Below are 19,827 nucleotides of genomic sequence, written 5' to 3' on the forward strand. Positions count from 1 at the left end.
ATCTCTCCACTTTCCTCATTTTCTTTTACTTCCTGGTCCAAGGTGTTGTGTTTTGTTTTGGTTTTTTGTTTGTTTGTTTAGTTTTTGTTTGTTTCTGTTTTTAACGTTACCTTCAGAGTGGCAATTCTGTGCTGCTGAGTATGGATAGGTATTAATCACTGATGAAACCTAATAAATTCGTGAGTTCTTAATTTTTTTTTCTCTTTTACTTGAAGTTACATAATTCTGATAAACGCCAGTAGTGACTTGGACTACTTCACTTAATGGAGGCACAAGAATCTCATCATAGCAGTATACCTGCATGCTTTGCTACTTTCCATTTATTAAAATAGAAGAATCATCCAATGATTTTGGATTTTTAAAATATATATATATTTTTATTTTTTACTTTGGGACCTTGGGAGCACCTCCCTGTGAACTTCCGTGGAGTTAACTCTGAGTTACATAGCCTGCCAGCATGCACATTGCTCAAGGACAGCAACCCTTTGGTTTTGGGTGAGAGAGGACAGAGGCACTCAGGGAAGGAGGAGCAGCACCCTGATAGCATCTGAATGCATTTAGGGAGCATATAGGAGTGCCAGGCCCCAGGGAGGATCTGACCTAGTGAGGTACTGAACAAGATGTGGGTCCCAGGGGAACTTCCAGGATCAGCACAGTGAGGGGGTCTCTGTGGGTGATCACTGAGGGTCTGCAGGGTGGATCCTGTGGATTAGGCCCCAGGAGATACATGTATGCGTCCACCATTCAGACAGGCACCATTCTAATCTGTCTCGGTTACACTTTGTTAAAGGAAGTCAGCTGTGTCTCAAGTAGTGACTGTAGTTATTAGGAAAGTACATACATCAAACACAGACAATTCCTTCTGTACTTCCTTGTTACCATGGCTAGTGGTGGAGACTCTGTGTGTCCTTAGAGGTCATAAAAATAACAGCAGCAGTGTACCTCTGAAACAACTGAACTTCTACTTTCATTTCACTCAAAGGCACAGATTTAGTGAGGAAAGCAGTTTTTTTTTTTTTCTGCTTTTCCATTCACATGGCAGCCATGCTGCCCCTTGCTCACATATTCTACTCCAGATGAGCTTTCTTGTTTGGGAGATGTGCAGAAAAATACAAGGGATTATTACTTGCTTATCTTAAATTCAGTTTGACCCACCCTTTCCTGAGATGCTTCAGTGTTTTCTATGTTGGTGTTTTCTTTTTGTTTTTTTGTTTTCCTCCTATAATTGTATCCCTGCAGGCACCTTATGCTATAGGTGCTGTTATGTCACAGAAATCCTAAGTGCCATATCAATATTAAAGTATAAAAATTAGAACAGCTCTCCTACCATTAAACGGCTTACAAATTACATCCTAACTTCACTCTGTCTTATTTGCTTGCATATTGTGACCTCTGATCTTAATCTTAGTCTGTCTTTGTCTGTGCAGATAGTAAGCTCTTTGAGACAAGGATTATATCCTGTGTTTGTAGAAGGTAATGAGTTACTGATCCCAGTCTGCTGCTATTACCAACATCTATATAAACTATAATACATTTTTGTAGATTTTCAGTAGCAGGATTACCAAACTGCAGTATACGATGTATTTAACTTCTCATATTAGAAAGACAGGGAATGACCTTTCTTTGAATATGTCTCTATATATTCTGCTAATTTTTCTGGAAAAAAAAAAAGTCTCTGTCTTATATTTTCTTCTGGAGCACTTTGCATTTTTGGTTCAAACTGAATAACTGCAAGACAGGAGTCACAGTTTCATAATACCACTGGAATTTTGCAGCCTCCTTCCCCTCCCCCCCCCCCCAAAAAAAAAAAAAAAAACCAAAAAAAAAAAAACAACATAATCACAAGTAAAAAAAAAAAAAAAACTATTAATGTACATAGGTGTGTGAATTACTGTGGTACTACAAATAATTTTTAATACCAGAGTATAGTTGTAGGTGAAGCACAGAAAAATTGTAAGCCACATATGCCACAGTTTTAAATGTCAGATTTACAAATTACCTTGACTCTTCCAAATTATTAGCTGGTGTTGCAGGCTTTCTGTAAAGAGAAGAACTTCTGTTCAGTGCCAAACATTACTGAAGCACAACTAGAGGAACTGAAATAATCTGGAGCTCCAGAAGGTGTCCAAACTTTTTTTTTTCCCCTATGAAAAGCAAGTTTAAATACATCTTGCAAACCTCTAGGTAACTACTGCATATCAAATCAGTTTGGAGTTGAATAGTCAGTGAGAACATCCTATTTCAGTGTTTCCGTTTCAGTGTGTTCTTAGTGAAAGGTTGCAATCCGTCTCTTCTTCCACCTTTTTTCTTTTGAAAGCAATTCATGCAGTAGAGAAAGGAAGCACAGAGTGACAGTGTTGGGATTTGGGGACCATACTATCAAAAACACTTTTCAGAGCCAAAATTACATTTTTCCATGATCTTACGCAGTGCATCGTTATGTCCCATTCGACTTGGGAAAGTTCCAGTGTACACTGACTTGTGGTGCTACATTGTGCTTAAGCAAACAAGTGTATGATTGCAGTTCAACTATCTGTAACAATTACCAAAGTCATTCTTCTGTTGGACTGAATTTTGGAAAAACAGTGAGGAGATACTACTTTGTTTGAAGATAGCATAAGAATCATTTTGGATCACTCTAATCTCCTTCTTTATATTAACTCCTAAGTGGGCATTACCTGCAGCTTGATTTATTCAAATATGTTTACAAATGGGTTCTCAATTCATCAGCTACAAGCTTTCAGTATTCTGGGATGAATTTTATCAAGGTCTTCCATTTTTAATTTTGATTTTATTTCAAATGGTGCTCTTTCCACTTCTGTTGCACTTCTGTCCTTGTATTTATCATAGTTTTATCATCATTGTCTTCACTGGAAATAGCAATATAATATTCACTGAGGTAAATTAAGCTCAACTTTATCGTATTTTCTATTTTATTTCTACTTGTCTGACTATGAACCATTTGCTCACTGTCTTTACTTCTCCAGTCTAACTCAGCTGGACTTTCAGCAAGTCTCTCTTCAACCCCACAGATAATATACATTGTGTCAGAGATCTTCACTTCTCATCCTTCATTTCTGCACTCTTAATGTAAATATGATAAATACTATAGCTGGTTCTGTGATTATTTGATGCAGAAAACTGCAAGTGTGATCTCTAAAAAATTCTGGTTCCTACCTTTATGCGAATCATTTCTTCTTGGTTAGCATGAGGGTCACTGCTCCCTCACGCAATCACATCACTTTCAGTAGCATTTATCTCCTTGTCAGAATTCTGAAGACCTCTACTGTTTCAGGAACTGAACCTGCGGATCAAAGTAGACCTTTAGCACTACAGCAGTAAACTGTGTTTGGTAAGGCACTGGAACAGGTTGTCCAGAGAAGCTGTGGATGTCCCATCCCTGGAAGTGTTTAAGGCCTGGCTGGCTGGGGCCCTGGGCAATCTGAGGTAGTGGAAGGTGTCCCTGCCAATGGAGGTTTGGGAACTAGGTGACCTTTAGGTCCGTTCCAACCTAAGCCTTTCTATGATTCTACGATCCTTTCCTGGAAATGATTTTTGATTTAATCAGTTCTATACCAGTTTCTTTCTTCAGGGAAGTCTGCCTCTTCTTTAACATGTAGTGCTGCTCTGGCAATTGGTCTTATCTCTGTCTTTCCTGAGACTTTGTTCAGTTCTTGTGTTATAGTTACTCCAGTTATTCCACTGTATTTCTTGTATTTATGTAGTATTTGTCAATTACTTCTAGTTGCAGTAGTTCCTTGAGTTTATTACTCTTTTTTTTCCCTCTCAATTCTCTTTTTGATATACTCCAGATATTTTAGACAAGTTAGAAACAGTCTGCCACCTGTGTCTTGCTCTCACCAATAACTGTACTGTGTTTACCCTTTTTTACCCGGACTTTCTCTACCCATTGCTACTATAATTGGAGATTAGAGAAGTCTAAAACTCTACTTTCAGGTACAACCATCTATCTGAGACAGGCATTTGGAATTAATTCCGTGAGGAATAAGTATGCTTCCAGTGAATGTCTCTTTGTAGCTGTGCATCCCCAAGCCTCTTTCACAGTCCAAGTCTCTCTATAACCAGCTCTTTGTTCACCTTTTGCTGTCGTTTTCTGAGAACTGGGAGAGTCACTGTGGAGACTGACCATGCCTTCAGCAGGAATCTTCCTCAGGTTGCTATATGCTGCATCATCCTGGTGTAGTGGAAATCTGCAATTTCTGATGGCATGAAGAATTCAGAGAATTTTTTACACTTATTTTCATCAGGTTTATCTTCAGCCGTTACTCCACATCTTATAAGCTGTCTGCTTTTCTCTTTGGTTTTCTGGAACCACTTCGCTGATTGGCTTGTCTGTCAACACTAACATGTCTTATACACTTTAATAACTTAAAGATAAAATATGACCTGCTCTTGCCAATGGTACTGTAGGTCCACCAATAAAAGGAAAATATGTTCTCTTTTTTTTTTTTAATTACAGATAATTCAAAGCATTCCCAAAGCACTATAAAAAAATGAGAATTACACCAGGGATCCATAGAACTTAACCCACAGTAGATCTAGGGTTTTTCTTCTCCATAGAAGAGACATCTTACTTTTCTGAAAGTTGAAGAGAGAAACAATATGCTGTTTTAAAATCTCTGTATTTTATTAGTATAGCAGATCGATAGGCCTTGTGTTTTTAATGTGAGAAAAGAAGTAGATAGTTCTCTTTTCTCATCTAAAATCACACTACCAGAATATTCATACAAGAAGGCTGTGTCAGTGTAACTTTATCCACTAAATGCAGATAGATGGCAAATGTAATAAAAAATTTTTTCATATACATGCAAAACTGCTCCTTTTCACTCTTGTGTATTCATTCTCTGTATGTTCAGACTAAACAATTAATTATTTAAAATAAGGAATAACCACTTTTTCCATGTTAAAGCAGGGAGTAGCTCACATAGTCCTTCAGGTCTATTTCAGGCTGAGATTTATGACATTTAGGCTGTATACTTGTCTTAAAACTTGTGTATTTTGAGAACGTATATTTGAAGATATATCTTTATGTCTGGTACTAAAATAAAAATGTCATTCCTCTTATTAAAAATGATTTTCTGTAACAGATATGAGTATATTTAACGTTATGAAGATTATTATTTTTTAAATGTTTACAAATCTGAAAAATGTTTCTGTTGGGATAGTTTGCTGCAGGCATTAAACATTTGTTGAAGTCAGGAAAAAATTCCCTTTGTATTACATTGAATAGCTGACTGTGCATGTAGGTTTTCTTGTATGGAGTTTTAGATGCTGGCTGAAGACAGGTGAGAAGGATGCATGAAACTTCCTTTAATCCATTTCCCTGATGTCTTTGCTGTGCTCTGAGCTGTGGTTTTCTGACTCTGGAGGTGACTGCAGTTGCATGCGTGAATCTTTCTTCTCTGTCTGTAATAACTTAGTTCCCTCTTTAAATGAGTTAATTTCCATTATTTGCAAAGGATTTTTTGAATGAGCAACTGCAGATTCTTATTATGTAACATATAATTTAATATCAGCTAGATAAATTATTAATTGCTAGTCTACCATTTATTACTATGCGGTGACTCAGCCTGCTGTATGAGTAGATTGAACATATATCTTGATTGCAATTTCCCAGACACTTTTAGCTTGGAGTTGGAGTCAGCATCTTCCACAGCTCCTCTAAATCAGCTCGTTTACAACTGCTTTCCACTGATTTAAAGCCAGCTTGGGTCTGCTGAGTTGAGTAGTTCTCATTTTGTTTCCAAAATACAAGGTAAACATCTCATAAAACCAGCAGCAAGAGGGGAAACAGGGAGTTCCTTAGGTCAGGCAGGGTTGGAAGGATCAGAAAAGGAAATGTTAAAACGTTAGTTCCTCTGACATGTTGACAATTTCTTTGGGAATGTTTTGTGTGCCTAAAGCAGGGCAGCCTAAAGGCTCCCCTGTCGTATGCTGGGAGACCGTGTGCTCTGACAGACCTTCGGGCCAAGAGGAGGGGATGGTGCACAATTCCCATAACTCTATTCATAACTGTGATGCTGATCACCTCCTTTTCATCTTGAATTTGGGGTGAACCCAGGGTATGTAGTATGAATGCAGTTATTGTTGGTTTCTATGTGGTCAGTTATTTCTTAATGGAGAACCAGATGCATATATACACAACATGTACTGGCTTCTCAGATAAAGATGCTAAATGACTCAAAATATAACATCATCATACACTGTAAAAGGGAATGTAAATATAACTTTATTTAATAGTAAGGTATGCGAATCTCAGTGTTTCAGATTAGAGCACGCAGTTCAGTGGTGTTATGGATTGTCATGATCAATGATTTATTATTATGCGTTCCCTTCTAGCATGATAAAATACAATGAAAGTTGTACACTTGGATTTTACAAGTGATTTCAGTTTTCCTCCTTTATGCATAATATTATTTACATTAGAAAGTATTACAGTATTACTTTTAATATATATAACTATCATTGTTTCTAAAACAACATCCACAAGCATGCTTTTGAAAGCATCGATGTCTGGTGCATTGCCAATTGTTTTTAATGATTTGTTTTTGCCATTTCCGCGGATGATGGCCAGGCAAGCTTTCAGCATTAATTGTGTCTCTGGCTGGAGGGTACAGCATGCACAAGACACATCAATCCTTATGGGTTAAAATAGCTTTTGAGGCTCAGAATTCTTAGTTTTGCAGAGCTTGTAGACATTTCTTCTAGATCTTGGTACTTTCTTTTTCAGGTGCTGGGGTTGCTTGCAAGAACAGTGCTGCTGCTGGACCCTGAGAGTGCCCACGTGGGCCGTGGGTGGCTGTGACTCAGCCAGACAGGCCCTGCTGAGGCTGAATGCTGGAAGGAAGCAGTCGGAGGTCGGCACCTCACCAAGGCTGGCAGCTTGGAGGGTGTCTTCTGAGTCTTCTGTCAGTGGAAAGGGACTTGCTGCAAAGAGATCATGGCCTCATCCCGACTTGTGGCAAGGTCTAGGGATATAGCCAATGTCATGCAACGACTTCAAGGTAGGAGATGGACTCTGGTGCTCACCGTTATCCATTCATAAATGGAGGTTCCTACTTTTTACTATTTTACACAGGATGGTATTTCTGAATTCTAGTAGCTATTCTAAACTTATCTACTAGAAAATATGTACAGTATATCTGAAGAGTTCTGATTATATGAGTATTTTGGTATAGGATTAGTTGCAATGTTTAGAAAGCAGCTGACATTATGAACCTGGATGCAAGGGATTGAACACTGAAGTGAAGGTAAGACTTTGGTGCTGTTTCTCCCACCTGACCAATTGTACGTTGGTTTTCTCGTAGAGAAGAGAATAGAAACTATACCCTTTTCTCAGCTGTGAAGTCTACTGGTAGATCTGCTTTACTGGTAGACTAGCATTTATTAATTTGGTAATACTTCTTGTCTCCAAACAAGGACAGGACCTCATTGCATTGTTAAGCATTGAAAAATTCATAACTCTGTGAGCTAATTATTTGTGTTGAAGTTGGTAGCCTTTTAGATATTGTATCATAGGAATACTTTGTAGTATTTGAGTATTCTTTTTTTATGTTCTTACAGTAAAGTATGATTAAATGAAGTTGTCTTTTTTTTTTTTTTTTTTTTTTTTTAGGAATTAACACCTAAATGCTGCAGCTAAAAACTTGCATTCAGAACGTATGTTTTTGAGAGTGATGCTAATGACTAGAAACAAACTATTGTCTGTGCTGCTGTAGGCTTCATTCCTCTTAACTTTCAAACTTAAGCATAAATCACTGAAGTAGTGCTTTCTTTACACACCAGCTTCTACTTCAACAACAACTTGTATGCACAGAATCCTTGCAACCCTTTTCTGTATCCTCTAAATCTGGAAACTTTATCTTCCCATGACTTTGCCTTCCATTTATTGTTTTTTAGTTGCGATGGGATATCTGAATTCAGCTTCCCAGTCACCAGATACAACTAGCATGCGTGATTTCATGTAGCCTTAGTAGAGAAACATGAGAATAAAGAAAGATGCAAATTCTGTTCTATTTAGGCCTAGTAAAGCACTTCTCCAGCTCCAAAATACTTCTGCCTTATGTTCTACAGACTTTTGTGTGGTTACTTTTTTCTCCTCACTATTTTATTTGTCTACTGTTTCTTAGGCTGCTATCTTGGACAATTGTTGTTCAAAGTGCCCACAAATGTAGAAGAAAGAAATATTCCCTGCCCAGAGAATTTGTGGTTTAAACATTAGGATTAGACCCTCAAGGCAGACACAAATGAGTGTGCAAGGCAAAAATGAAGCCACCCTGGCCACAAAACAGGCAGTGGTCCTAGTACACACACACACATGCATGTATATATATAAATCTCCCTCCCTCCCTCCCTCCCTCTCTCTCTCTCTCTCTCTCTCTCAATCTATAATATTAAAAACCTGACTTCTTTTAAGTATAAGGATCCCAGGGTGAGGGAAAAAAAGGATGCAAAGTAAGAAATGAAATGAGTATGAAACCGTGAACCCTTCTGAGGAAAATAAAGAAGTGCACGTGGTGAATGACAGAGGTGCTTGAAGCTTATGAAGACACATTGCAAAGGAAAAGGTCAGAGAGCTGAGCAGCATTCAGGGAAGGTTATCTGGGCTTGTACTCTGAAGCAATGAGCCAGGAGGATGCTGAGGAATTTACAGAACATGTGGAGTTTTAATTGTCAGGCTTATGAGTACTACCTTTCTAAATAACTATAAAGTTGTTACTGACAAAATGGCTGTTCCGTTTACTTGCATCTTGTTTATCTTTTTTTTTCATTTTTTAATGTTTTGTTCTGTTGAAATCCAATATAGGATTCAGAATGCTATATTTGTTTTATTTCTTTTTGGACATCAAAAGTAATTAAGTGACCTCTTAAGTGAGGATCATTTAAAAGAAAATGTATGAAGCAAAAAACATTTGGCATTGTATGTTTGTTTGAACTTATAGATGTAACTGGGTTCTTTGCTCCTCAGATGAAATCAGTTCAGCTTGTTATTGCTGGGATCTGGGTTTCGCTGCAGAAGCTATACTTCAATAAATGTTTCACCTTTGCCAAGAATGGAGAGCTTGGAACCGAAGTCTTTTTTTAGTCTGTAGTTCTGCATTATGGATGAGCAGATAATCTGCACTGCGACTATCTTAGCCTCTGTGAATTAAGGTTACTCTACCGGGTCCTGTACTTGGGGCGCAACAACCCCATGCAATGTTATAGGCTGGGGGAAGAGTGGCTGGAAGGTTGCCAGTAGACCTGGGGGTATTGGTTGATAGTTGGCTGAATATAAGCCAGCAGTGTGCTCAGGTGGCCAAGAAGGCCAACAGCATCCTGGCTTGTATCAGAAACAGTGTGGCCAGCAGGACTAGGGAAGTGACTGTCCCTATGTACTGGCCTCTCGTGAGGCTATACCTCGAGTAATACGTCCAGCTCTGAAGCCCCCAGTATAAGAAAGACATCGACCTATCAGAACGATTCCAGAGGAGGGCTATGAGGATGATCAAGGGGCTGAAGCACTTCTTCTGTGAAGACAGGCTGAGGGAGTTGGGGTTGTTCGGCTTGGAGAAGAGAAGGCTTCGAGGAGACCTTATAGTGGCTTTCCAATACCTAAAGGGGGCCTGCAGGAAAGCTGCGGAGGGACTCTTCATCATAGAGTGTAGTGATAGAACTAGGGGCAATGGTTTTAAACTGAAAGAGGGTAGATTTAAATTAGATATTAGAAAGAAGTTCTTTATTCAGAGGGTAGTGAAGCACTGAAAGACATTGCCAAGAGAAGTTGTGGATGCCCCATCCCTGGAATTGTCCAAGGCCAGGTTGGATGGGGCTTTGAGCAACCTGGTCTAGTGGAAGGTATGCCTGCCCATGGCAGGGGTGTTGGAATTATATGATCTTCAAGGTCCTTTCCAACCCAAACTGTTCTATGATTGTGTGGTAGTGATACCTTTCAGGAATTGAAATCAACTGGAACAGAAGCAGGTAGGGACATAGGAACAAAAGGATATTTCTTGGCGTGTGTGCATGGCTTCCCAGGATCCATGAAGGTGTAGCTGGGTGTGTAACCCCAGCTGACAGTGGACTTGACAGTATTCATGGTATGACAGGAACTGAGGTGGTTTGGGGGATCCTCCATTACTACAGAGCTGCAGTTCTGCTGTGCGACACCTTCTTTTGTACCTGGCTATGAGCTAAGGCAGGAGAGAATTTATTGTGTGATGTTGCTGGAGAGTGCTGCAAGGTGTCAGTATTGGGAAGTCATTGGGATTGAGGGCCAGAGGTAAAGCAAGTCATTCTCCACATACCACATTGTTGTCTCATATTTGCCTCGCAAACTTCCAATAAGTGCTTGTGGTGGGAGGGTGTAGGGAAGACCAGAAAAATGCCTCTCGTCCCTGGGATTATCAACACCAGTTTTGAAATCTCTCCTAAACATCCTGTAAGTGAATGGATTTCTGTCAACTCTACTAAATACTGTGAGAGAGAAATAAATACAAACCAAACTATTGGTTTTTAACAGTGATTATGACACTTGCAGCAGCAAACATAAATGTTAGAGTTTTTTTGTTTTTGTTTGTTTTTTCTTTTTTTTTTTTTTTTTTTTTTTTCAAAAAGATTGCATATCACTGCCTCAGAAGCCCACCTGGGACAAGCAGTCATAATGATGTGCTGTGTGCTATGCTGCCAGTGTGTAGCAACCTGTCACATGCTGGTGCCCACGCAAAGGACACCTGTGGTTCTGCTCTTCCTACTCAGGAGAATGAGGGATGTACTCTGTTAGGCCAGGGCTGGTGGGTCATAGGAGGGAGGTGGACAATGAGAGTATGATTTGTCTTCTCTAATTTCATCATCCTTGTCATGCTAATAAAAAGTGCCACATATGGCTTTTCATTATAGCTCAGTCTGCAGTCGAGAGAGAGGGAGAGAGAGAAAGGCATCTCCAGAAGGTGCATGACCCCCATCACTTGAATTTTAATTAATGAAGGCATGTTTTTGAAGCAGAAATGTATCATAGCATAGTTTTAGTCTGGGAATTTTATGACATTTATAATGGCTGCAGGGAAGAATGCTTATCCGTTTACAAGGAGGAGAGGAGGGTCTGAGGAGGGGCTAGCCATAGGCGGGAACGTACAGATAAATCCACAGAAGCCATAGCTGTCCTCCATTTCTACTCTTTTGCTAGATACATACCCTTAGGGGTGTGTGGCATCTTTCTACTAGCCTCTACATACCGCTTACCCTTCCTTCAGTGCTAGCTCCAACAGTGCTGCCCTGCAAAAGTGGTTACAGAGAGAGACAACAGAGCATAGAGGAGATACCTGATTTTTTGGTTGCTGAATTTACGCATGAGGAAGCCCAGCCTTGAGGTACTACAGAAAATACTTGACATCCTTTAGTATGATTGTCTTTGCATAATTTATTCCTTGCTGGCATAGTTCAAAGCTTTTTATTCTGTTTCCTAGTTTATTTTTTCACATTACAAAAGCACTCACAAAGTTTGAGCAGAACTGGTGCTAACCATCAGTTGGATTTGCATTCCTGGGATTCTTTAGGGTTATTCAGGGAAGTAAATGCCAGTTGGCACAAAGATACTGCTCCTTTGCCTATGGGGAGTGCAAGCTTCTTTAGCGTTATTGCTGGTTATACACTAAAGGTTCTTATAACGCTTTTAATATGTGCAAAAATCAAAGCAGGCAGTGCTGGAAAACAAGCCAGTAAAATCTTGTCTTTTTGATCTTTGGTGTCGTGAAATTCAGTCTTTTCCTAAAGTAGTACACTTACAGACAAACTGCAGTCATGCTTATGCTGTTCTTCTGAAGAAAATAATAAGACAGCATCCAATTCTTTTGGACATTTTCCCATATGTTGACTTGCTCTGTTTGGCTTGTAAGGTGTTATCAAAGAATCACTATATTATACTAGTGCTGCAGGCTTTCTTTCCACTTTTCTCTTCCTCTATCCATTTCTTCTAATTTCTTAGTTAGTAGCCTGTGCCAGGTAGAGATGTGGTATTGCATTCATTACGGGGTGGTCCATTCAGTCAAGCAGGACATTTTTGTCTTTGTCTATAGTGGATCACAAAAATTCAGTCTACATTGCAATGTAAGCCACCCAAATGAGGTTGCTGTGGTATCATTAATATTTTGAGGCTGTTGTCTATTTGAACCCTGTTCTGTAAAGCCTGTTCTATAGTGTACCAAGTACAGCAATTTAAACAATATTCTATTATAAGACACATACTTTGTGGTCTTAAAGACACCCTCACCCTGCAAATGATATGAAAGCTTAAAAAAATTCTTAGTCTGTTTGGTTCTGGGTTGCACCACTGTTCTTTTAAGACTTTAGGCTCATTTTGGTTCAGAACAATATTGTGCTCGTGTAAACTCCCTGCAGAGAGACTTCACAGTGCAGAAAAAGCTGTGGTGGGAAAGAAAGCAACATGGTCATTCATTGAAGACCCACTATTATGAAAAGTAGCCATAGTCATTCTAGTAAACTTCGTAACACTCCTGATAAACTTCAATATACACAGGTCAAATTAACTTAAAGTCCAAGCACTTTTCAGTTTAAAGTTTTATATACAACTGAGTATTATCTGTAATTTTATCTGTATTTTTAATGCCATCCTTATATTAACACTGTTCACAGAATACTGTGTACTATATTGGTTTTCTTCTGGATTGTCCTTCCTCCCCCCAACTCTCCTTAAATTTTGGCTCTTTTTTTTCCTTTCTTTCACATCCTAGCACTGTTTTCTTTTCCATGATGTGCTAGGAGTAGCCATTAATCAAGCACCAGTTATATTTTCTTTTTTTGCTGATAGGTACTTTGTTAATATGTACCTTTATTGGACTTTCCCTGTGGTTGTTTTCTAAGTCAACAGTGCCAAGAACCACAGTTTAACATTAGGCTAAGCTGATTTAACAGATACCTGCTACTGAAAGCTACCTTGCTTCACTGCATGCATGTTCCCAACTTTCTTTCCACCAATGCTTCAGATCTTATATTAGATCTGAACCAGATGAAAATTGGATTGTGGAGGTCAGGCGAGCTCCTGCCAAAAAGGTGAGTGTCAAGGTTTCCCTTTTCGGTGCCATTTACTGTTTTATCATTTCTGAAATCAAACTGCAACATCACATTTGTAAATGTGAGCTTGAAAGTCTATGCTTGGTTGAGTGGAATGCTATACACCTTGCGCAGTGTGGAGTTTTAGTCCTGTGTCACAAATACTGCCACAATTAAAGTTTTTGTCCAGTTTGTTGACATCCTCTGTCTCCATGTAGTCCTGCTGCTGCTGTTCCTTTGCAGTCCTTCACTCTCTGAAATGTCCTTGCATGATGATTCCTGCGGCTTTCTTGAGGGAAAGTACTTTTTTTGACTCTATTCACTCAGTAGGCCAAGTAAATCCAAAGGGGAATCTGTATCTTACATCTCATGTCTGATTTAAGAGAATTCCAAGCAGAATTTCAAACTTTTTTTTTTTCAGTGTAAGAAAACTTAAGTTTACATTCTTTCGTAACAAAATAGATTTATGTGTGATGGTTAAAAGATCTGGAAAAAAACATCATAGCTGTAAAGAAAACTGTTGAAAAGTAAACAAAGAAAGAAAAGAGATCAAGTCTTTTCATTTACAAAAATGAAAGCATTTGAAAGGGTTATGCAGTCAGGGATATTCAGGTTAAATATTAGTTAACATTGAATAGGGAAACTTGCTAAGGCTAGCTGTGAAATCACTGTTGCTAGAAGTATTTAATTCTGGTTTATGTATATAAAAATTAATACTGCAAGAATATTCCTCAGGTCTCTTCTGACACAAGTATCTGATAATTTGATGTATTGCCGGCAGAGAGAATTTCTGAGCCTACCTGTAGGTAGTCCAGAAACATATGGCCAAGGTTAACGAAACAAGTAGCTAATAGCATAAATGACATAAATTCAAGTCCAGTTCGAATTCTAGGTATGTTGCATTGGAATGTTTTGTCATGGATAGCAATGAGTATCACAGTGTAAAGAAACATGATTTATTTATTTATTTGACTGCAGTTGGCTTTCATTTTCTGTTCTCCTCAAAAAGAACACAGTCCTGGGGCAGTCTGTGCAATGCAGTATTTGTTTTAGCCCAGCATGGTCCTATTTTGGGACTTTTAGAGTTTTTCCTTTGGTAACAAATTCCAGGTTAAGTATTTAAAATATGTTTTCTTTTTAAACTATTATTACCATCTTACAATTTTCTAGTGTTTTTCTCCCAATGTTATGTAGTATAAATCACCATTTCAACTCTTTTTTCATTGCATCCTTGCTTGCACTTTTAAGAACTGCACGGTTCTTAAAGGTTGGTAAACTAATCAGTGTTCCTCTTTCCCGTTGGCTGATGATCAACCAGGATAACAAGCTCTAAAGATCAAACAGATGTTATAAGTGACAAACATACATTTGCATTTGAGTTGGTTTTTAAGAAAAAACAATATATTTTTTTCAGTTTTCACAGAATCACAGAACTGTAGGGCTTGGAAGGGACCTTGAAAGATCATTGGGTCCAACCCCCCTGCCAAAGCAGGTTCCTTAGAGCAGTTTTCATCTGGGATAAAGTATATATTTAGGGCAGAAAACAGTTGAAATTTTAGTGCTGCATACTGAGATTGCTTACACTTGGTTCTAAAGGAATAGAGTTCAAAAATCAAATTCTTCTCTTCTTATGTGGTAGAATTCAAATACTGAGGACAGGATTCACTACACAAAATGTGGGAGGGCAAAATGGGAGAGGAAATTCCTTCTTGACTTGTTCTGTATACTGTGGTTAAAAACTGTGCTTCTTAAAAACAGTTATCTTAAAATGTATATCCAAAATATATCAGACAAATTCTGTTTTGTACAAATCTGTCTTTACCAGCTCTGCTTCACTCAGTCTAGATTGACAAATTCAGACGTAGGCATCTGCACTACACGTGTTTAAGTTGGTTGTGATTAAAAACTATCTGATATGTTTAAAAAACAAACAAACAAAAAAAACCAAAAAAACTATTTTCAGTTTCATCTGCCGGATTTGTTACTGGTGTGAAAATGGTGATGTTTTGGGAAGTGTAAATATGAACAATTGCATGTCAGTTTTGAAGGTTTAGTGGAGATAAAGATTTTGAGAAGGAAAATATTACTGTCATGAATATTTTTGAGAGCATCCCCTCTATTCTGACCAATCTCTAGACAGACAGATATTTTAGTAGTAGCATTGGGATAGGGATATCAGAAAGCAATACTTTCAGAATTATTAAAGAATTACAGTGTCATGTTTTTCTATGCAGGTTATGACATTTATCATTCATCTTATTTAACATCTGATTCCTTTGCTGTCTGTAGTAGAATATACTACAGACTTGAAAAATTAAGCTTCATCTGCTCACAGCTGTGCTGTAGTATCTTCCTACAATACAACTTGTAGATCTTGATGTATTACTTTTAGATATAGTAAATTGTGATCACAAATAATCTTCCCTCTTGGAATGATGTCTCATCTATTTTTTATTATTAATTTTATTTTTATTACTAGAGGAACTTGAAACTACATGTCTCTTGTCCTCTATTACTAAGTAATAAGCATTAAAATAGTTTTGTAGAAGTAGTATTGCTGGTCATGCTTCTGTGCTTAGGTAAAAGTCTTCTTCAGAGTAAAGGAAAAAATATTTAAATAAGGAAACTATATTGGTTTCCTGTTTTAGCCTTTTGTGGAAATCAGAAGCTTTACCACCTTTAATTATCAGGCTAATGGTAATACTTTGGAGAATCTACCTGAAAGAGGATAAAACACAGATATGAAAATAACACCTAGTAATTATTAGCAATTTATTTCATAGACTACTTCTAGAATGCATTTTTTATTTTGTACTTTAGACTTCATTCGCTTAAAAATATCCTAGTTTCTGTCACAAAGCTCCATGTGAGTCATATCACAGAATTCTAATTTTAGACTCACTGAGTTTTAGATGGCAATTGTATGTATCCAAGTGAACCATCTATTATTGTATACAAGAAAACAGGCTACTTGTTCTCCCTTTTATCTAAGATGAGAAAGAGCCTTATGAGGAAAAAGTCAACAACCTATTAAGAACACAGTAGTCCATTTAAAGAAGAGAAAAAGCAATACAACAGCAAGAAAATCCCAACAAACTAGCCCTTTGGAATTTATTACTCATACATTTCAAACATCTAATTTTAGTTTTACATGTGTTACATTTTACAGGAATTTATAATTGATTACTTAATTCCACAGCTAACATCTATGTTCAGATTTTAGTTGCTTTCTTTTTGGGGTCTAGGTTTTATTTTTTCTTTTGTTTTGGGGCCTCTTCACGTATAATTTGTTTTTCAGAATGTGTTTGAAGGATCTAGGGCTAAATATAAAATCTAACCTCTATCCTGTCAATTGGAACAGAACCTGTTTCATTTGGGGTTCTCAGTGACTATTTTAATTCCATAGCACAACTGTATGGGACCTAGCAGCAAAGCATCATCTATTTCAGGTCAAGTCCACATAACCTTCAGGTGAATGTGGAAGAAGGAATAATGATGAGTTGCTATATACTGTGAAAGTGGCTCTTTCTGGGCTCCAGCCCAGCCACAGCTTGGTGTGCCTGGAGGCCAAGACCCCACATCTCACCCTGATCCCCAGTAAAGCCCTCCCTCTTCTCTCTGTCTCTAATACTCCCACTGCCGAGGAGTCACAGTTATTAACACACAGCATTGTGAAATGCTGTTGGGAGTTTCAGTATAAACATTAATACAAACACACAAACATTAGCTTATTAAGAGACATAATTTGTGAAAATTTTTTTACTAGAACTTCAGCAGATTTTGTGCAATTACATTCAGTATTTGTTACATACTCGTCAGTACTTTTAAGAGGATTATGCCTTCATTGATGCACGTTGGTTTAAGTGTCTATGGAGAATCTGTGTAATCTCCTTATAACTCTGTAAGGCTTGTGACACAAACCTGAAAAACCTGTGAAGCTCCAAGCTAAAGATTGTCATTGTATTCACCTGGATACCACATGTGCCTGGAATGTTTAACAATATCTTGTATCTACATAGCTGTTGATGCAAAAAGAGAGTTACGCTTTAGTTTACCTAGATCACAGAGTTTCTTTTTAGCTGTGACAGTACAATTCCAAGGGAAGATCCATCATCTCCTTTCAGCAATAGCAAAGGGCTGTACAAAAGTGGTGTACAGTACCTATGCTTTGTGCAGATTACTCATACAGGCCAGCTAATGTAGTTTGTCGTGACAGCATAGGGTGTCATGACTCCACCAGCCTGCTTGGAGATTGTCATGTACATACCCAGAGCAGTACAGCTTTTTCACCTACACCAGCATCAAGGACCGTATGTCAGTGTGGGAATCTTGGCTCGAGGCACTATTGCGAGAAAGCGGCTTGCGAGAAAGCAAGGCCCCAGACCTCGTGAATGCAGCAGCTGTTCTAAAAAGGCTTTATCTTAAGCTCATTAAAACAAAGGAAAGATCTTCTTTCCATAAGGTGAAGGGAATGAACTGTTACAGCAATAGTAGTTGAAGAGTATTACTGTTAGCCTTCCGGTCGGGGGGGGGGGTGAGGGGGGGTGGTATGGGGTGGGGGGGGGTGGGGGAGGAAATACCTTACATATCAGATCACAGTACTCAAGATGATGTGGGGCCAAGACAATATATCAAGGCAAGGCAAAATATTTACTTGTTTATACTGTCTAATGGTTAAAAACAAAACAAAACCCTTACTTAGGAATGGAGCCTGTAGTCTTCAGACTTGGCTATTCATAAGAAATTATAGTTCTTCATGTAAAACCAGTTTTTGGACTGTGCTTTCATTCTTCCAAGTAAATGAAAATAAACAACAATTATGAGCATTAATCCAGTTGCTTTTACGGCTCACTCGTTCTCTGTTATTAGATTCATTGGCTACATACTTGAGTGCTGTTTTGCAGTTTGAATGTTCCATTTACACATGGGTGAAGCTGATGTGCCTTGTCACAAGTGAGAAGAACAAGAAATACCTTTTAATGGAAGTTACAAAGCTTGTATTCTCTTCCAAATGAGGAGAGAAATTTTCAGGCATGAATTCTTCCCTTAGATTTGATGGTGAAAATTTTGTGCTTCCAGCTGTGCTGCACTTTTGAGTTTGGTCGACCTTTTCCCTAGTGGAGTGCATCATCAAAGAAACACAGGCCATAGCTGGGAGGTTATGTTTAAGGAAACCAAAACTTGGGCTTGTGAACAGACAGGAGAGACACAGGTGAGACCATCCTGTGATCAATTACAAATCAGTGAAGAAGCAAACATGATCAAGCCCCTGTGTTAGTGGAAGTCATATGGTCATGAAGCTTTGTTAGCAGATGTGAGTTGCAGTAATAAAACATGGATGATCATACCCTGATTTGAGACTGATTAGACAGGACATAAGGCTAATTAACCTGGATTTTTGACTGCTTTGCATTACTGAAGTTGTGCAATCCAGCAAGAATTAGATATGAAAAAGAATTTGGTTGCCCTGAGGTACTAGCATAGAAAGGCATAGATGTGGATTTTGTATATCTAAAGATGCCTCTTTTCAATTTAAAAAAAAAAAAAAAAAAGTAATAAATTAACCTGATCCATAAACATACAAATACAGTGGATTAATACAAACAAAAAAAAAGCAAAACCAAAAAAAACAGACAAACAAAAAAACTTCAACAGCACTAGCAGTTAGAAATTAGGAGGAAGACTGTGATTATGTGTGAGATGTTTAGTACCCTCAATGTAGTTAATATTTCAAAAACAAGATACTTTCTTGTCAGTAGTTGTGATTTGAAGTCAGTGGGCTATCCTGGGACTGCCCTTTTAGTTCTTTAGTGCCATGTTTCATATTTATTATATAAAAGTGAAGCCATGTGACAATCTCATTTATATTTCTAAAATACATATCTATCCTGCCACCCCCCCCAAGAAAAAAAAAAATTGTATTACTGCTTTTTCATCCAAATCAACTTTTTTTTTTTTTCTTGGAATACAAAGCTCTGAATCTTACTATGAAGTGTCTGTTTCTGCTTTTCTGCTTCCTAAAGAGGCAAAAGTTCATTTTGATGATTTTTGTCTGGCTGACTGACTGTATTAAGAGCAGGAAATCTACTGCTACTTATTGCCATGTATCGTGGAAGGAAGACTCTAGTCTTGTATAATCTTCTTTCTCGGTCTTGCTTTCCAGAATCTCCTTTTGTTAGGACACTTTTGTGAGCTTGAACACAGCCAAGTTGCATAATTCTTCTTTCATAATCCTGATCCTGCCTTTTCGTTTGTGTTGTTACTAAGAAAACTGTAGGTGTGACCAACTGCCAGAAGTGACTTGAATAAATGAAAAGAATCATGAACAGTTCATTGCTGTGTTTACATATAGTTTCTAAGAGATGAATAGTCCACGCTTACTGGCTCTGTGTTTTTGTATTTGATATTTTAGGCATGTTCAAATACTGTGTTCCCTGGGGAAATTTGTCTGCACAAAAACTCACACCTCATATTCACATTTATCAGGAAGAAGTCATCAAACTTGCATAGGAAATTACAAACATTATGAATGAGATTTTATAATAGTATGCCATTTTGCTCATTGTTCAGTAGTAGTTAAGGTACTTCTCTATTTTTTTTGTTGACTTTTGAAAGCAATATGCAAATATGGAACAAAGTAACACATTTTGACCTTTGAAGGTGGTAAAGTTAGCTAATACCACTTTCCAAATAGGAACTGAAATAGAGGAAGGTCTGACTCTCACCTACTAAGAAAGTGTGGGATGCAACATTGCATTT

At 38.0% G+C, this 19,827-nt stretch overlaps 1 protein-coding gene across 1 annotated transcript in view; it reads left to right on the forward strand.

Moving 5' to 3' along the window:
• The first annotated feature begins 6,954 nt into the window (after nucleotides 1-6,954).
• SYNE1 (spectrin repeat containing nuclear envelope protein 1) overlaps nucleotides 6,955-19,827 on the forward strand; it is a 292,806-nt gene continuing 279,933 nt past the window's right edge. Inside the window, exon 1 of the mRNA XM_050710059.1 lies at nucleotides 6,955-7,025. Within this exon, the coding sequence (XP_050566016.1) occupies nucleotides 6,962-7,025 (64 nt within the window). The 5' untranslated portion in view covers nucleotides 6,955-6,961. The remainder of the gene's footprint in view (nucleotides 7,026-19,827) is intronic.

Source organism: Cygnus atratus, chromosome 3, assembly GCF_013377495.2.
Source record: "Cygnus atratus isolate AKBS03 ecotype Queensland, Australia chromosome 3, CAtr_DNAZoo_HiC_assembly, whole genome shotgun sequence".
NCBI lineage: Eukaryota > Metazoa > Chordata > Aves > Anseriformes > Anatidae > Cygnus > Cygnus atratus.